The sequence below is a fragment of the Scyliorhinus torazame genome, chromosome 10, assembly GCF_047496885.1.
Source record: "Scyliorhinus torazame isolate Kashiwa2021f chromosome 10, sScyTor2.1, whole genome shotgun sequence".
NCBI classification, from domain to species: domain Eukaryota; kingdom Metazoa; phylum Chordata; class Chondrichthyes; order Carcharhiniformes; family Scyliorhinidae; genus Scyliorhinus; species Scyliorhinus torazame.
This window is the reverse complement of record NC_092716.1, coordinates 116063258-116079814: the sequence shown is the minus strand read 5'-3', so window position 1 is coordinate 116079814 and position 16557 is coordinate 116063258. Positions and strand designations below refer to the sequence as shown.

At 52.6% G+C, this 16557-nt stretch overlaps 1 protein-coding gene across 1 annotated transcript in view; it reads right to left on the bottom strand.

The window, feature by feature from the left end:
- hydin (HYDIN axonemal central pair apparatus protein) overlaps nt 1-16557 on the bottom strand; it is a 1604351-nt gene that overhangs the window by 56199 nt on the left and 1531595 nt on the right. The window contains exons 82-83 of the mRNA XM_072518656.1: nt 13028-13240; nt 11498-11661 (exon numbers count right to left, since the gene is read on the bottom strand). Coding sequence (XP_072374757.1) covers nt 11498-11661; nt 13028-13240 — 377 coding nt within the window. The remainder of the gene's footprint in view (nt 1-11497; nt 11662-13027; nt 13241-16557) is intronic.

Sequence of the window (16557 nt, the reverse complement as noted above, 5' to 3'; positions counted from 1 at the left end):
TACCTCTGATGTCTGTCTTACATCTATCTCCCCTCAATTTAAAGCTATGTCCCCTCGTGCTAGACATCACCATCCGAGGAAAAAGGCTCTCACTGTCCACCCTATCCAATCCTCTGATCATATTGTATGCCTCAATTAAGTCACCTCTTAACCTTCTCTCTAACGAAAACAGCCTCAAGTCCCTCAGCCTTTCCTCATAAGATCTTCCCTCCATACCATGCAACATTCTGGTAAATCTCCTCTGCACCCTTTCCAATGCTTCCACATCCTTCCTATAATGCGGTGACCAGAATTGCACACAATACTCTAAATGCGGCCGCACCAGAGTTTTGTACAGCTGCAACATGACCTCATGGCTCCCACCCAGAATCTTCCCAATTTTTCGCAACCCCAAAACATGTGCGTGTGATTCGCTGACCCCCACCCACACCTCTCACACTCATCTGCTACCCTTGAAAGAACCCACTCATTCTTGCCCGAGTCATATGCACCCTGTGCACCCCTTAAACTGTATCAGGCTCATCCTTGCAAAGAGGAGGTCCCCTTTACGCTATGCAGGGCCTCACTCCATACTCCTCAATTGATCTCCCCTCCCAACTCTGCTTCCCATTTCTCCTTGATCTTCACCACCCGCTACTTTTCCATTATATAATACTCCACTGCATTCCTTCCAATTACTCCAACCAAAGTTAACTTGTTGCTTAATTTCCATTTCTATACTTCTAGCTTCCGTCACCACTGACCCCTGGACACTTGAAACTATTCGCTTTCTCTAGGTCTTCAGTCAGAATTATTGCACCTTCACTCTGATCCTGGGCGAAATTCTCCCCAAACGGCGCGATGTCCGCCGACTGGCGCCCAAAACGGCGCCAATCAGACGGGCATCGCGCCGCCCCAAAGGTGCGGTATGCTCTGCATCTTTGGGGGCCGAGCCCCAACATTGAGGGGCTAGGCCGACGCCGGAGGGATTTCCGCCCCGCCAGCTGGCGGAAACGGCCTTTGTTGCCCCGCCAGCTGGCGCGGAAATGACATATCGGGGCGGCGCATGCCGGGAGCGTCAGCGGCCACTGACAGTTTCCCGCGCATGCACAGTGGAGGGAGTCTCACAGTGGAAAGAGTGCCCCCAAGGCACAGGCCCGCCCGCGGATCGGTGGGCCCCGATGGCGGGCCAGGCCACCGTGGGGGCAGCCCCCGGGGCCAGATCGCCCCGCGACCCCCCAAGACCCCGGAGCCCGCCCACGCCGCCTTGTCCCGCCGTTCAAAAGGTGGTTTAATCCGCGCCGGCGGGACAGGCAATTTCTCGGCGGGACTTCGGCCCATCCGGGCCGGAGAATCCAGCGGGGGGGGCCCGCCAACCGGCGCGGCCCGATTCCCGCCCCCGCCGAATATCCGGTACCGGAGACTTCGGCACACCGGCGGGGGCGGGATTCACGGCAGCCCCCGGCGATTCTCCAACCCGGCGGGGGGTCGGAGAATGACGACCCCTGTTCCCTAGGCTCAAACTGAAGGTCCATATTTTGAGTCTTTGGTCTGTTGGTCTTCATACCGCAGTGCTTTTTACCAGTTCTCCAGATGCGCAGTGATATTCTCATCACCTCCACCACAAACCTCAATGTCATCTGCAAACATCATTAACCAAGGCACTTGTCTAAATTGCTCAGTTAAAACACCCAAATAAAGTCACACATCTATGCAGCAATTTTGAATTTATATATATATATAATATATATTTGATCAAGAGTCTGATTTGCCAATTTCTCTTTCCATCTCACTTCAGCCAGTTCACTCTTCATCCTGAGGGTATACTGCACTGTTGGGGGGATGTGAAATACAGGCCCCATCTGCTCTCTCAGGTGGACAATGGCACTATTTTGATCACCATTGTCCTGACTCAAGTTTATTTATTCCTCAATCAACATCCCAAATATAGATTATCTGGTCATTATCATATTGCTGTGTGTGGGATCTGGCTGAGTGAAAATTGGCTGCCATGTTTTCTATGTCATAACAGTTATAAATGCAGCATTGGCTATAAAGCATTCTGGGACATCCTGTGGTCAGGTGAAGCAAGCTCACTTTTCACCTTATTTCAAGCAGATGCCCTTGTTTAAGAACAAATATTTCCATTCTGATTTGGACTTTGAACTTTATATTATTGTTTCTAGTACTGAGATGCTACTCACATTTAACTAATTCTCCCATTCTGTTGGCTAAATCAGAGAACAATATTCACACTGCAAATGTGAGGAGGACTAAATATTCTGCATTTGGAAGTGAGGGAGGTATATTGTCCAGGACACTGGCTCCTCATATGGTAGCATAAGAGCTTCAGCTTCCACCTGAATTACTATCTCAGCTCTGTACCGGAGTGCCAGCTCAAACTGTTTGCTTAGGTCCTGGAGTGGAGTCTGGAATTACAACCTTCAGATTCAGATACAAGAACTACTGACAGTCAAGCTGACTGTGATGAATGTAGGAATTTCAGATATATTGTATGATATATATTTGGTGCAATAAGGGTAAAAAGCCAGGGTTTGTGTGTGTATGACGGCTGTAATAATAAAGAATAAAGAACAAAGAACAATACAGCACTGGAACAGGCCCTTCAGCTCTCCAAGCGTGTACCGTTCATGATATCAACCTTTGCCAAAACCCTCAGCACTTCCATGTGCCATATTCCTCTATACCCATCCTATCCATGTGTTTGTCAAGATGCCTTTTGAACGCCATTAATGTATCTGATTCCGCAACCTCCCCTGGCAACACGTTTCAGGCACTCACCACACTGTGCGTAAAAAATCTGCCTCGCACATCTCCTCGAAAATTTTGCCCCATGGACTATAAACCTATGCCCCAGAGTGGCTCACCCCTCCACCCTGGGAAAGTGTCCCTGGCCATCCATTCTATCCATGCCCCTCATGATCTTGTAGACCTCTATTAGGTCACCCCTCAACCTCCATCTTTCTAATGAAAACATTCCGAGTCTATTCAGCCTCTCCACAGAGCGAACACCCTCCAGACCAGGCAACATCCTGGTAAACCGCCTCTGCACCCTCTCCAAAGCCTCCACATCCTTCTGGTAGTGTGGTGACCAGAATTGTGCGCAATATGCCAAGTGCGGCCTTACCAAGGTTCTATACAGCTGTAGCATGACTTGCCAGTTTTTATACTCGATGCCCCATCCACTGAAGGCAAGCATTCCATATGCTTTCTTGACTACCTTGCTCACTTGTGTTGCCACCTTCAAATGTTTTTTTAATAATGCTTTTAAAAATCCTGGTGTGCATGACAGCTTGGCTTTTTTGGGAGCCAGAGGGGCAATTAAGGTACCGTAAAGGCTTGGGTTAATGGATCTTTGTTTCGATTAAGAGGCTTCCCTATGGAGTGGTTCATTAGATATATTGGGCTGGATTCTCCAGGCCCCCAGTCACATGTTTCTTGGTGGCATGCCTTTCCCTGGTGGGATTCAATACTCCCTCTGCTTGTCAATGGGATTAAGGTTAATGTGCAGGTTCAGTCGGTAGTTAAGAAGGCAAATGCAATGTTAGCATTCATGTCAAGAGGGCTAGAATACAAGACCAGGATGTACTTTTGAGGCTGTATAAGGACCCCATTTGGAGTATTGTGAGCAGTTTTGGGCCCCGTGTCCAAGGAAGGATGTGCTGGCCTTGGAAAGGGTCCAGAGGAGGTTCACAAGAATGATCCCTGGAATGAAGAACTTGTCGTATGAGGAACTTTTGAGGACTCTGGGTCTGTACTTGTTGGAGTTCAGAAGGATGAGGGGCGATCTTATTGAAACTTACAGGATACTGCGAGGCCTGGATAGAGTGGACGTGGAGAGGATGTTTCCGCTTGTAGGAAAAACTAGAACCAGAGGCGAAATTCTCCGTTATCGGCGGAAAGTCCGCCGATCGGAGCAAAAAACGGCGCAAATCCGACTTGCGTCACGTCGGAAAAATGGGTCGATAGTCTCCGGCCCGAAATGGGCTAGCAGTGACGTAACGGGATACGCGCTTGCGCAGTGGTTCACGCCGTGCAGCGTCATACGCGCCGCACGGCGTGACGGCTCATAAGGCCGCGCTGCTCCCCCCCACCCGACCGCAACACCCGACCGCAACACCCGACTGGATGGCTAGCCGTCGCTCAGCCCCGAGGTTCGAGTCACGCGATGTGGAGGCGCTCCTGGACGCGGTGGAGCAGAGGAGGGACGCCCTGTATCCCTGGCACGGCCGCAGACTTGCCCCACGCCACAGCCGGCGTCTGTGGAGGGAAGTGGCAGAGGCCGTCACCCCTGTGGCCCTGACACCACGGACAGGCACCCAGTGCCACAAGAAGGTGAACAACCTCGTCAGAGCAGGCAGGGTGAGCATCCCCCATATCCCCCCTCCCCCATATCCCCCCTCTCCCATATCCCCCATATCCTCCCTCCCCCATATCCTCCATATCCCCCCTCCCCCATATCCCCCCTCCCCCATATCCCCCCCTCCCCCATATCCCCCCTCCCCCATATCCCCCCTCCCCCATATCCCCCCTCCCCCATATCCCCCATATCCCCCCTCCCCCATATACCCCATATCCCCCCTCACCCATATCCCCCATATCCCCCTCCCCCATATCCCCCCTCCCCATATCCCCCCTCCCCCATATCCCCCCTCCCCCATATCCCCCATATCCCCCCTCCCATATCCCCCCTCCCCCATATCCCCCCTCCCCCATATCCCCCATATCCCCCCTCCCCCATATCCCCCTCCCCCATATCCCCCATATCCCCCTCCCCCATATCCCCCATATCCCCCCCTCCCCCATATCCCCCTCGCCCATATCCCCCATATCCCCCTCCCCCATATCCCCCTCCCCATATCCCCCCTCCCCCATATCCCCCATATCCCCCCTCCCCCATATCCCCCATATCCCCCCTCCCCCATATACCCCCTCCCCCATATCCCCCCTCCCCCATATCCCCCCTCCCCCATATCCCCAAGTGAATCCAGCCCTAACCTTAACCTCTGCAATGCACGCGCAACCGATGGCGTGCATTCATATACCTGCCTAACACTGTTGCCTTTTACCCCTGCCCCCCCCCCCACAGGAGAAGCGCGCACACAACAATAGGGAGCATGTGAGGACTGGAGGAGGGCCCGCTGATGAGAGGCCACTGACCGTACACGAGGAAAGGGCCCTGGAACTGGCTAGCGGACCTGAGGATCGGGAGGTTGCTGATGCAGAGGTCGGGGGGCGTACTAGCGAGTGAGCCACCGACAGCCCGTCCCCATATCCCCCCTCCCCTATATCCCCCTCCCCGTATCACCTGATCACTGCCTGATGTCTAACCATGCATGCTTCATTGTGTATCGCAGGACCAAACGTCCAGGCACCCATCCCCGCAGATGCAGACCGCCCGCAGGATGCCCCTCGGAGACCACAGGAGACGGAGAGACCCGCACCCTCCAGCATGCGACGCTCGCAGGATGCCCCTCAGAGACCACAGGAGACGGAGAGACCCGCACCCTCCAGCATGCGACGCCCGCAGGATGCCCCTCGGAGACCACGGGAGACGGAGAGACCCGGACCCTCCAGCATGCGACGCCCGCAGGATGCCCCTCGGAGACCACGGGAGACGGAGAGACCCGGACCCTCCAGCATGCGACGCCCGCAGGATGCCCCTCGGAGACCACGGGAGACCTGGAGCAACAGGGAGACGACACCCCCGTCACGTGCGGGAGCGACCACCCAGCGACGAGGGGGGCAGCCACAGGCCCCCGTCACATCCGAGCCAGGACACCACTACCCAGGACACCACTACCCAGGACACCACTACCCAGGACACCACTACCCAGGACACCACTCCCGGGACACCCCTACCCGGGACAGCACTACCCAGGAAGACGAAATACCGGACAGTGACTCAGAGTGGATGTGTGGAGACGAACCCCCATCCCAAAGTGCCATGGACTCAGAGTGGGACGAAGAGCACGACACAACGCCACTGCTGTCACCAACACCCTCCACCATCGCAGAAACACTCACCACGGTTGGGCACTTTAGTGATGAGGCGTCTGGTACACTCACTGGTGCGCACAACACAGCCGTCCCGGTACAGCAGATGGAGGTAGGAGCAGCAGAGGGACCGGGTGGTCGGAGGGCAGCCCAGCCCAAGCGAACATCTGCCGCCCAGATGGATCCCGGGTTCCTGCAGTTACCACACCCACACATAGATCCGATGCAACCACCAACCCGGAGACGAGCGAAGAGGGTGACGGGCGGCTTGCGGCGGCTGCGGTCGCAGGTGGAGGAGTCCACCCGCGTCCAGGAGCTGGGAGTGGTGCCGGTCATGCGTGCCACCCAGGCCGACACCGCACGGGTGGCGTCCGCGGTGGAGGTAATGGGTGCGACGGTGTCAGACATGGGAAACGGTTTGCGAGGCCTGGGGCCTTCCGTGCAGGCGGCGTCTGTGGCCCAGGAAATGGCTGCCCTCTCACAGGAGGCCATGAGCCAGTGCCAGCGCCAGATGGCAGAGGCGCTCAACGCCATTGCCCAGTCTCTGCAGGCCATGGCCCAGTCTCAGCAGGCCATGGCCAAGTCTCTGCAGGCCATCGCTGAGGGCATCGGCGCCAGTGGCCATGTGCGAGCTGGCGTCGCACTGTCAGACAGGGTTTGCCAACCCCCTGGGCTCCATGGCTGCAAACCTGCAGACCCCTGTCGATACCAGCACGGGCCTCCAGGACTGGCAGCGCCAGATGTCGGGGGGGCGTCGGATGGCCAGTCCGTTCGCATCCCCCACCCATGTAGAGGCCTGGGGGCCATCGGGCACCCCGAGGGAGGAGGAGGTGGTGTGGTCCGTCCCGGCTCCCTCTGTAGGGGAGGTCCCGGTACACCGCGACACCTCGGACTCCCCCCTTCCGTCCCAGGTGCATCGGGTGGGCAACGGGCAGGACACGCTGGCAGCTCGCCATCCCAGTCGCCCGGGCTGCAGCCTGGCCCATCTAGGCCAGGACGCCCCAGGAAACGGCCGCCAAAGGGATCCAGTGTCAGAGGGCAGGAATCACAGGAGTCCACCTCCAGTTCTGCTGTACCGTCTGGGGAACCACGTAGACGTAGTCAAAGGGCCCGTAAGGCCAAACAATTAGACACTGAGTAAGTTGGCACGGGTGCAGGGCACAGATGAGTTTTAGGGGCTAGGGCACGTGCATGAACTCCTTTGGTTATTAAAGTCAATGTTACACCTACCGAAGCTGCCTTTGTGCTCTGTCCAAAGTGTACGGGGGTGTCATGTACGTTGAGCGCAAGTGTGTGTGTGAGGGGTGGTCTTACCTCAGCCCCAGGTGAGTCTGCCCCCTTCCCCCTGGGCCGCCATCAACATCCCCCGGGCAGAGGACGGGACCGCGCGCTGCAGTGTCACAGCCGCATGCAGGGATGGTCCAGGTGGATGGTGGTACTGTGGCCATGGGTCAGACATAGTCCAACGATGTAGAGCCAGGAGCTCATCGCAGGGCGGGTTGTCATCATCCTCCATGGCCTGCGATAGACACGCGTTCACCCGCAACTGTGTGAGCCCGGCCCGTTGGGCCGCAGGTGGATCGGCAATGGGGGGGGGGTTGGTGTGCATGCGGGTGGGGTGGGTGGGGTTGGGGAGGGGGGTGAGGGTGCTGGGTGGGTGGATGGGTGGGGGGGGTGGGTGGTCGGCTGTTGCCATGGTGTGCGGTCTGTGGCCATACTACCCGATTCCCACGCCCATCTAGTCAGTGAAGCGGGCGTCTATCAGTCTGTCCCGTGCCCGCTGGGCCAGCCGGTAACGGTGGACAGCCATCCGCCTGTGTCTACCCCGTCTGCCCTGACCATTGCCCCCATCCCCCTCATCTGGGGAGGACTGGGCCTCTTCCTGCTGCTCCTCCACTCCGCCCTCCTCTGCCTGCGGCACATCGCCCCTCTGCTGGGCTATGTTGTGCAGGACGCAGCACACCACAATGATGCGGCCGACCCTATCTGACCGATACTGGAGGGCGCCCCAGAGAGGTCCAGGCACCTGAAACGCATCTTCAGTACGCCAAAGCACCTCTCGATCACTCCCCTTGTCACTACATGGGCATCATTGTAGCGTTCTCCGCCTCATTGCGTGGCCTCCGTATAGGCGTCATCAGCCACGATCGCAATGGGTAGCCCCTGTCGCCCAGCAACCAGCCCCTCAGCCGGGGATGGCGTCCCTCGTACATGTCGGGGATGGATGACCGCGACAACACGAATGAGTCGTGTACACTGCCTGGGTGACGGGCGCAGACGTTCAGGATCATCATGCGGTGGTCGCAGACCACCTGTACGTTCATCGAATAGGTCCCCTTCCTATTAGTGAACATGGCTCTGTTATCTGCAGGTGGCCGCACGGCGACGTGCATCCCATCGATCGCGCCCTGGACCATGGGGAACCCGGTCACGGCAGAGAAGCCCACGGCCCGGGCATCTTGGCTGGCCCGGTCCACGGGGAAGCGGATGTAGCGGTGCGCCATGGCATATAGGGCATCTGTCACTGCCCGGATGCACCGGTGCGCCGAAGTCTGCGATATGCCGGACAGGTCCCCACTCGGTGCCTTGAATGACCCCGTTGCATAAATGTTCAGGGCCACCGTAACCTTGACGGACATGGGGAGAGGGTGTCCCTCGCCAGTGCCACGCGGGTGACAGGTGTGCCAGCAGGTGGCAAATGTGTGCCACGGTTTTCCCGGCTCATCCGGAGTCTCCTCCTGCATTCCCTGTCCGTGAGGTCCTGGTATGACTGCCGGGGCCGGTACACACGGGGCGCCCTCGGGTGCCTCCGTTGCCCTGGGGCCGCGACGTCCTCCTCCCCCTCCTCGTCCTGTCGGTCAGGTGTCCCTCCAGCCTGGGCGGCTGCCGCCTGCCCCTCTGCGGCAGCCTGCGCCGCCTCTCTGGCACGCTCCTCCTCCTCCTCCTCCTCATCCAGGCCAACATAGACATGAGCGGCTGCCACCACGGCGGCCAACATCGCTGGATGATCTGAAAACATGACGGCCTGGTGGGGGGGAGGGGAACGACGACATGCCATCATTGCCCATATCCCCTCCTCCCCCCAGCCAGGTGGCATGGACCGCATGGGTCCAACTGTTGGAGGCTGGCACCTGGCCAGGTGGACCAACTCACTTGCCCTCCCATCCCCCTCCTCGGCATAGACCCCCCCCCCCAACCTCCACCCCAGCACGGACCCCCCTCCCAACCTCCGCCCCGGCACGGACCCCCCGCCCCCCAACCTCCACCCCGGCACGGACCCCTCGCCCCCCCAACCTCCACCCTGGCACGGATTCCCCCCCCCCCAACTTCCACCCCAGCACGGACCCCCCCCAACCTCCACCCCAGCACGGACCCCCCCCCAACCTCCACCCCGGCACGGACCCCTCCCCAACCTCCACCCCGGCACGGACCCCCCGCCCCCCAACCTCCACCCCGGCACGGACCCCCCCGCCCCCCCAACCTCCACCCCGGCACGGACCCCCCCCCCAACCTCCACCCCAGCACGGACCCCCCCAACCTCCACCCCAGCACGGACCCCCCCCCCAACCTCCACCCCGGCACGAACCCCCCCCAACCTCCACCCCGGCACGGACCCCCCCCCAACCTCCACCCCGGCACGGACCCCCCCCAACCTCCACCCCGGCACGGACCCCCCCCCCCAACCTCCACCCCAGCACGGACCCCCCCAACCTCCACCCCGGCACAGACCCCCCCCCAACCTCCACCCCGGCACGGCACGGACCCCCCCCCAACCTCCACCCCGGCACGGACCCCCCATCCGCCTCCCCGGCACGGACCCCCTCCCGACACTCCCCCGGAGCCCAGCCTACTCTAACCACCCCCCCCCCCCCCCCCCCCGCCACACACACACACACACACAAGCCGAGACACACCTCTCCTCACGCATTCAGACTGCGGCCACGCCATTCCCTGCCCAGAGCCAACCCCCCAGGCCATCACTCACCTCCACGCTGGTCGGCGTGAACCTGGAGCACAGGGTCACGCCGATGAAAAGGAGGTTTGATTCACGTCGATGTGAACGGTCATCATGTCGACGGGACTTCGGCCCATCCGGAAGGGAGAATATCGGCAGGCCGAAAATCGGCTGCCTTGCGCAGACCCGTGACATTCTCCGCGGCAGCGGCGACATTAACACCCCGCCGACTTTTCTCCCTTCGGAGACTTCGGCAACCGGCGGGGGCGGGATTCACGGCGGCCAACGGCCATTCTCCGACCCTCTGGGGGGTCGGAGAATGACGCCCCAGAGGACACCATCTCAGACTAAAGGGACAATCCTTTAAAACAGAGATGAGGAGGAATTTCTTCAGCCAGAGGGTGCTGAATCTGTGGAACTCTTTGCCGCAGAAGGCTGTGGAGACCAAATCACTGAGTGTCTTTAAGACAGAGATTGATAGGTTCTTGATTAATAAGGGGATCAGGGGTTATGGGTAGAAGGCAGGCGTATGGGGATGAGAAGAATATCAGCCATGATTGAATGGCGGAGCAGACCCGATGCGCCGAGTTGCCTAATTCTGCTCCATGTCTTAGGGATTTCCCATTGAAGCCACTCCACAGCACTGGGAAATCCGCTGAAGTGTGTGTGCTGCTGATGGGAAAAGTGAATCTCAACAAGCGGAGAATTCCAGCCATCGTGTGCAGTTGATAAAATTATGTAACTAATGGGAGGATTGGGCCTAGGTGGGATGGTCTTTCAAAGGGGAGACTCGATGGGCCAAATGGCCTCCTTCTGCACTGTAGGGAATGTATGATTCTGTATTTAAAATAGGATTGAGACCTGAGATGGTTCTGTTGTTTGAGTGGGAATAAAGATAGCAGTTAAGGATTATTGTGTCATTGTATTGATTAACATTGTTTAAGGGTAATTGTAAGTTATTTTCCTGTGTGGTGTCAAAGATGTTTTAATACTGTGTTAGTAATAAAGTTTGATTTAATATACCATACCTTATTTTGTGTTAAATCACTCCTGGAGAAAGGTTTCCTTCCCTCACAGTCTTACAAAATTAAAATAAAATATTGGGGTTTCTGCCCAGTATCCTACCCTCTGTTGGGGTCTAGTTTAGGATCGTAATACTGAACTCTTCTACAGGATATTTGTGTTGACTGAAATGAAACACACTTAGGAAGGACTTGAATATGTGCTGCAGAATATATCCTCCTTCTGCAACACAACAGGATAATTTTCTCCACATGTGAGCATCAATCACCCCATAGGGTTTCCAACTTTTCTCCTGAGGAGGTGCTGACTCATAGCGGATATACAGACCTTCCTATTCTACCTTCTTCCATGATATTCTTAATATGTACGACTTAGCAGTAATTGTCAGTAAGCCATTAACCTAGCGGGCAAGCATCACCTAAGCCAGATTCTGTGCTCACCTGACTTTCCAGAATTGTTCACTGAGAGGTATTCATCAACAAGCCTTATGCCCTCATATTATTATAGTGATTTTGTTCCTACCGTTGTAGTTTGGGAAGCCAGTTGTTGATTGACAACAACACCGTGTGTGGGATCTTGCAAGGCACCTCACGATTTATAATTGCCACAGCCTTCGGGGGCTCGGCAATTCCGGTGAGCATATAGAGAAATCCTGTACCATCCGGCAATGGGAAAAAGACAGAACCCTGGAGAAACAGAGAGATACTGATCAATACTGAACCCTGGGGAAACAGAGATGCTGATCAATACTTAACCCTGGGAAAATAGAGAGATACTGTTCAATACTAAACCCTGGGGAAACAGAGATGCCAATTAATACTAATAATGGGAATGCACTGATCCCAGAGAAAATGCTGGAAATACAAGTTTTATCTTCACTGTTTCATGCAGTGCATTTTTTTTTCTTTTGGTCACAACAGTAATGGTATTCCAGATGTGACATTGATATCAACATTCTGGTAATTTCTGACACAAATTGAGTGCCATGCCAATGGTGAGCAGTGGAGTCCAAATTCCACTACCAAATCTATGAATGCAGCAACATCTGGCCCATTAAAGAAAAGGTGATTAAAGGCCCCATGGTGACTGGATAAGCTAAGGCTGGCCCAGCTACAAGGATAGAGCACCCAACACCTCATTATCAAATACTGAATGCATGAGAAGTTCCACAGACTTCAGACCTCATATTATGCCCACTATTTTTGTATTGGAGTTAGATAATTTGATATTAAAAGAGCTCTACAATTTTGGGAATTCAGGATGTGTCAATGTTTTGTCTCCATCCCCTGAAACAAGAAAGATAGAAACTGCATTTCTATCACACTATCCGGATATTAGGACTGCCCAAAGCCAAAGAAGTACTTTTAAACCTTTTTTCCGGTTATAATGTAGGAGACAGCACAAATTCAGCTAGCAATAAGACCTTTGCTCTCAAGAGATCCCAGCTCCTTCTTATAATAAAACTGTTCCACCTGTCCATTAAAACACCAAAGGAACTGATGGTAATTATAAATGTGAATGGGTCTTGCTGAAAATGATAAACTCAGTGGCTTATCCAATGGTTTGAAGTTACACAAGAGCAGGATGGTTCCTGTGCCATTGCAGTTAGGATTTCTGGGTTGGCACCATGGTTCCAGCCCCCAGTTGCAAAGCAATACATTTTCAATGATTTGAGAATGCAACTATCCTCCCCTTTGTGTAATAAGCCCCATTCTTACCATTTTACTATTACCTAAGCAGCACTTCAGATTTGAAGGGTCAAACACTAAAACATACACTGATTCTAACACAGAGAAAGCCTCTTGACTCTGTATCAACCATCTGATCCTGCTTTTCTGAATCAAATTACTGAATAATCTTCCAATTAATTTTACTCTCCTGATGAGTGGAGAGAGATATTTTGTGTGAGAGCTTGGTGGAGAATTATTAGATGGGAAGAGGAATCAGATGGGTTGTGCCACACTTACTAATGTCCAGCAGGTCATGTCAGTCCACGTGACAGCCCTGTGAACAGTCTCAACGCCTCTCTGTGCTAAATGTCATTATTTTTACCTGATGCTTCTTGCCATCCATTAGCATGGAGAGTGGCCTGTATGTTATCTCATAGGTCTGGTTCTGCTGATGAGGGTGTATAATGATATTCTTGGGCCCAGTCCAATACTCTCCTTCAATCAAGGGTTTCAGGTTCCAGATCTGGTTGGTGCGGTTGACCAGTCCAATACCATGTACCTGCGAAGTCCGAACTTGACAACTGAAGTTAATCACCTGTAAGCAACGGCAAAAAGTGTGATGTTAGGTTTGTACCTAAATTCTGCACTTTTTAAGCACCATCTGTGCTGTATCTAAACTTAGAACGAATTACATAGAACTGTCCTAAGGCATGTCCTCAGCTCATTGGATTTGGATTTTGTTTATTGTCACGTGCACTGAGGTACAGTGAAAAGAATTTTTCTGCCAGCAGCTCAACAGATCATTAAGTACATGAAAAGAAAAGAAAATACATAATAGGGCAACACAAGGTAAAAGAGAGTGGTTATTAATAATGTTAGTCTTACAATTAAATTTTAAAAGATTAAAACAATTGAAAGATAAGTAAAACGTGGATCTGTTAGGGAGAGCTCGCAGAGAGTCGCCATGTTCCGGCGCCATCTTGTGATTTCCACTGATTGTCCACAGCTTCATCCTCAGCTGTTTGCTTGCCTGTTTTTTTTTGTCAGTGATGGATTCCCATTACTTTCCACTAGATTGGGAATCAATGATGCAGCCTATGCTGTTGCTATTACTCTGAACCACATGTTAGCCATCTGGCCAACTGAGTTAACCAGATGCTGACATAGAGTGTACTGCACGGATATCGATCATTCACCAAACTAGTCTATGCTGGTGTTTATTTCTACTCAAGCTTCTTGCCTTCCTTCCTCATCTACCTCCATCAGCATAACTCCATGTTCCTTTCTCCATCGTACTCTTCTCCAACCTGCCTTTAAATGCGTCTATATTATTTGTCTCAACTCCTTCCTGTGGTAGTGAGTTCCACATTCCCAGAACTCCCTGGGTAAAGAACTTCCTTTGGAATCTCTTTTCCTGGTGACTAATGTGTACTGGTGTTTTGTTTACTCTTCCTCACAATTGGAAACACTCTTTGCATTTAGAAAAAGCCTCTATGAAAAAACTGTGGTTGGAAACAACACCTGCAAAAAAGAGGAAGCACTTCAGAGTTAAAAACTGCGGAGAGCTATATAAAAAAGCAAAGCTACCCCTCCTTTGAAATAGCGTGGAACTGTCAATCAAGAGGGTTGTGAAAGGTAGTGGACCATGAAATTGAATGCAAACAATGCAGTCCAATGCTTTTAGGCTTCTCAATATGCTCAGAGGCTTCAAAAAATTAAAGGCGAATTAAATTGAACGTGAAAAAGGCACTTCAAAGATTTCCAACACATCAGGGGAAGACTTGTAACTACAACTGATAGCTCTTTGAAAATGACATGCTGAAAGAGAGTTTAAAGATTTTCAAAGCCACAGAAGAGAATTTGCCACACAACCCCATTCTGGCAAAGACCCCCGACCTGAGCCCCTCTCACCCAACGTGAGCCTCCCCGAACCCCAACTCCCCTGAAGGACCCCCCTCAGCATTCTGACATTGCTCCCCCTTAGTGTCCATGGCACCTGGTCCCGTTTTCAGTTACCAGTAATGATTCGTGCCCTGCTGACTTCCCGCTTGACGCGGGGGGGGGGGGGGGGGGGGGGGGGGGGGATATTGGAAGCCGCTGCATTCAACTTTAATCTCGCTAATGGGATTAAAATTAATGCAAATGATCAGGATTTTGCTTTTTCTGGGTAAATTCTTGATCACACCAGCTGGAGTGGGCTGGGAGAATCGAAAACTGATGTGCACCCCCAAAATCCTGTTTCGGGTTCTCTCGACGTAGCAGGATTTGCGCCGGCCGAATCTTCAACTTTATAATTACATTTTACCTTCAAGATAATATTCAAAGGGACATGTCAGTCAGTCCTCCCGGATTAGAATATCGCCAGCCCTCTGTCCGCAAGATGGCTCATAGGATGGTGGGGTTGCCTTTCCTGCCTATGATCCCTCTCTTTGAGGCATGTAGTCTGCAGTTCCGATGGCCCACAGGATTGCTGCAGGGATGCCACCCCCATGGAGCTGACTGCTGCTGCATGAGGCTGGGCACAGCTCCACTGCCAGAAAATCCTTCAAACTGAAATGTTATGTAGGTTAATTGGTTGTCCCTTTGCTGGCAGCTGATCCAGGTCCATGCCTGGTGTTGGGAAGTTTATTTCTTCCTGGTGGTGGGAATATACTGGGATCCATCCCAAGATCCAAACCCACCATCATGGGGCTGTGAAAATTCTGTCCAAAATGTCTGTTACATCAGTGGATATGTTAATTACAACATTGGTCACACATTTGTTGTACTTACCCAACGGTCAAGCACATGAAAGGTGGTATATAAATGCAAATTGGTTCCATGTTAGGGAGATGAGAATCTTTTTTATTCAGTACAATGAAGATCAATAAAACTGATATAACACAACTCACCTTTCAAGTACAACATTGACCTGAGTTAATATTTTGCCAACTTGAAATGAGACTATTCATGTAATAATATTTAATGGCTTCCTACTGTGCAGATTTTACTGAGACGTTAACAAATTAGGTCATTGTAGGTCAATGACTCTGCTAATATGGTTTATAAAGTTATTAATATAAACTCATTAAGGGCTGGTCAAAAGAAAACAATTATTTGCATTCATTTATCTATTGAGTACAAGACGACAAATCATTGGCAGTCGAGGAGCAGATAACAAAAGCAAACCAAACACTCGGGTTAATTTCTGGAGGAATAAAACTGAAAAGTAGGGAAGTTCTGATAAATCAATGTTGAACCTTGGTTAGATCACCCTTGGACTACTGTGCGCTGTTCTGGTCACCGTATTATAAAAAGGATACAGAGGCATTGGAAAAGGGTGATGCCGGGACTGACAGGTAATGTTTATCATGAAAGGATGAACTGATCCTCTTTTCTTTTCAAAAGACAAGACTCGGGGTGAAAGAATAGAGGTCTTTAAAGCTATTGGATAGAGCAGACACAGAGAGAAGAGTACAACTTGTGACCATGAAACCACCAAGAAATCAAACAGAACATTTAGAAGACACATCTTTACCCAGATAATGACAAGAATGTGGAATTCGCGAGCAGTCTTTGAGGTGAATAGAATAGATGCATTTAAGGGGAGGCCAGATAAGCAAATTGGAGAGAAGGGAATAGAGGGTTATAATAGGAGAGTTAGATGAATAAGGATGGGAGGGGGCTCAAGTGGAGCATAAGCTCGGACATGAATGAGTTAGGCTGAATAGTCAGTTTCAACACTTTATATTCTATCTAAACACTTCCATGTAACGTCGTGCCTTTCACAAACTTAAAGTGTCTCAAAGTGTAACAAAGTTAATGAAGTACTTTTCTGAAGCCTACTTTGTGTTGTAATGTAGGGGACACAGCAGCCAGTTTGAGCACTGCTAATCTCAACATGATAATGACCTGACCATTTGTTTGTGTAGA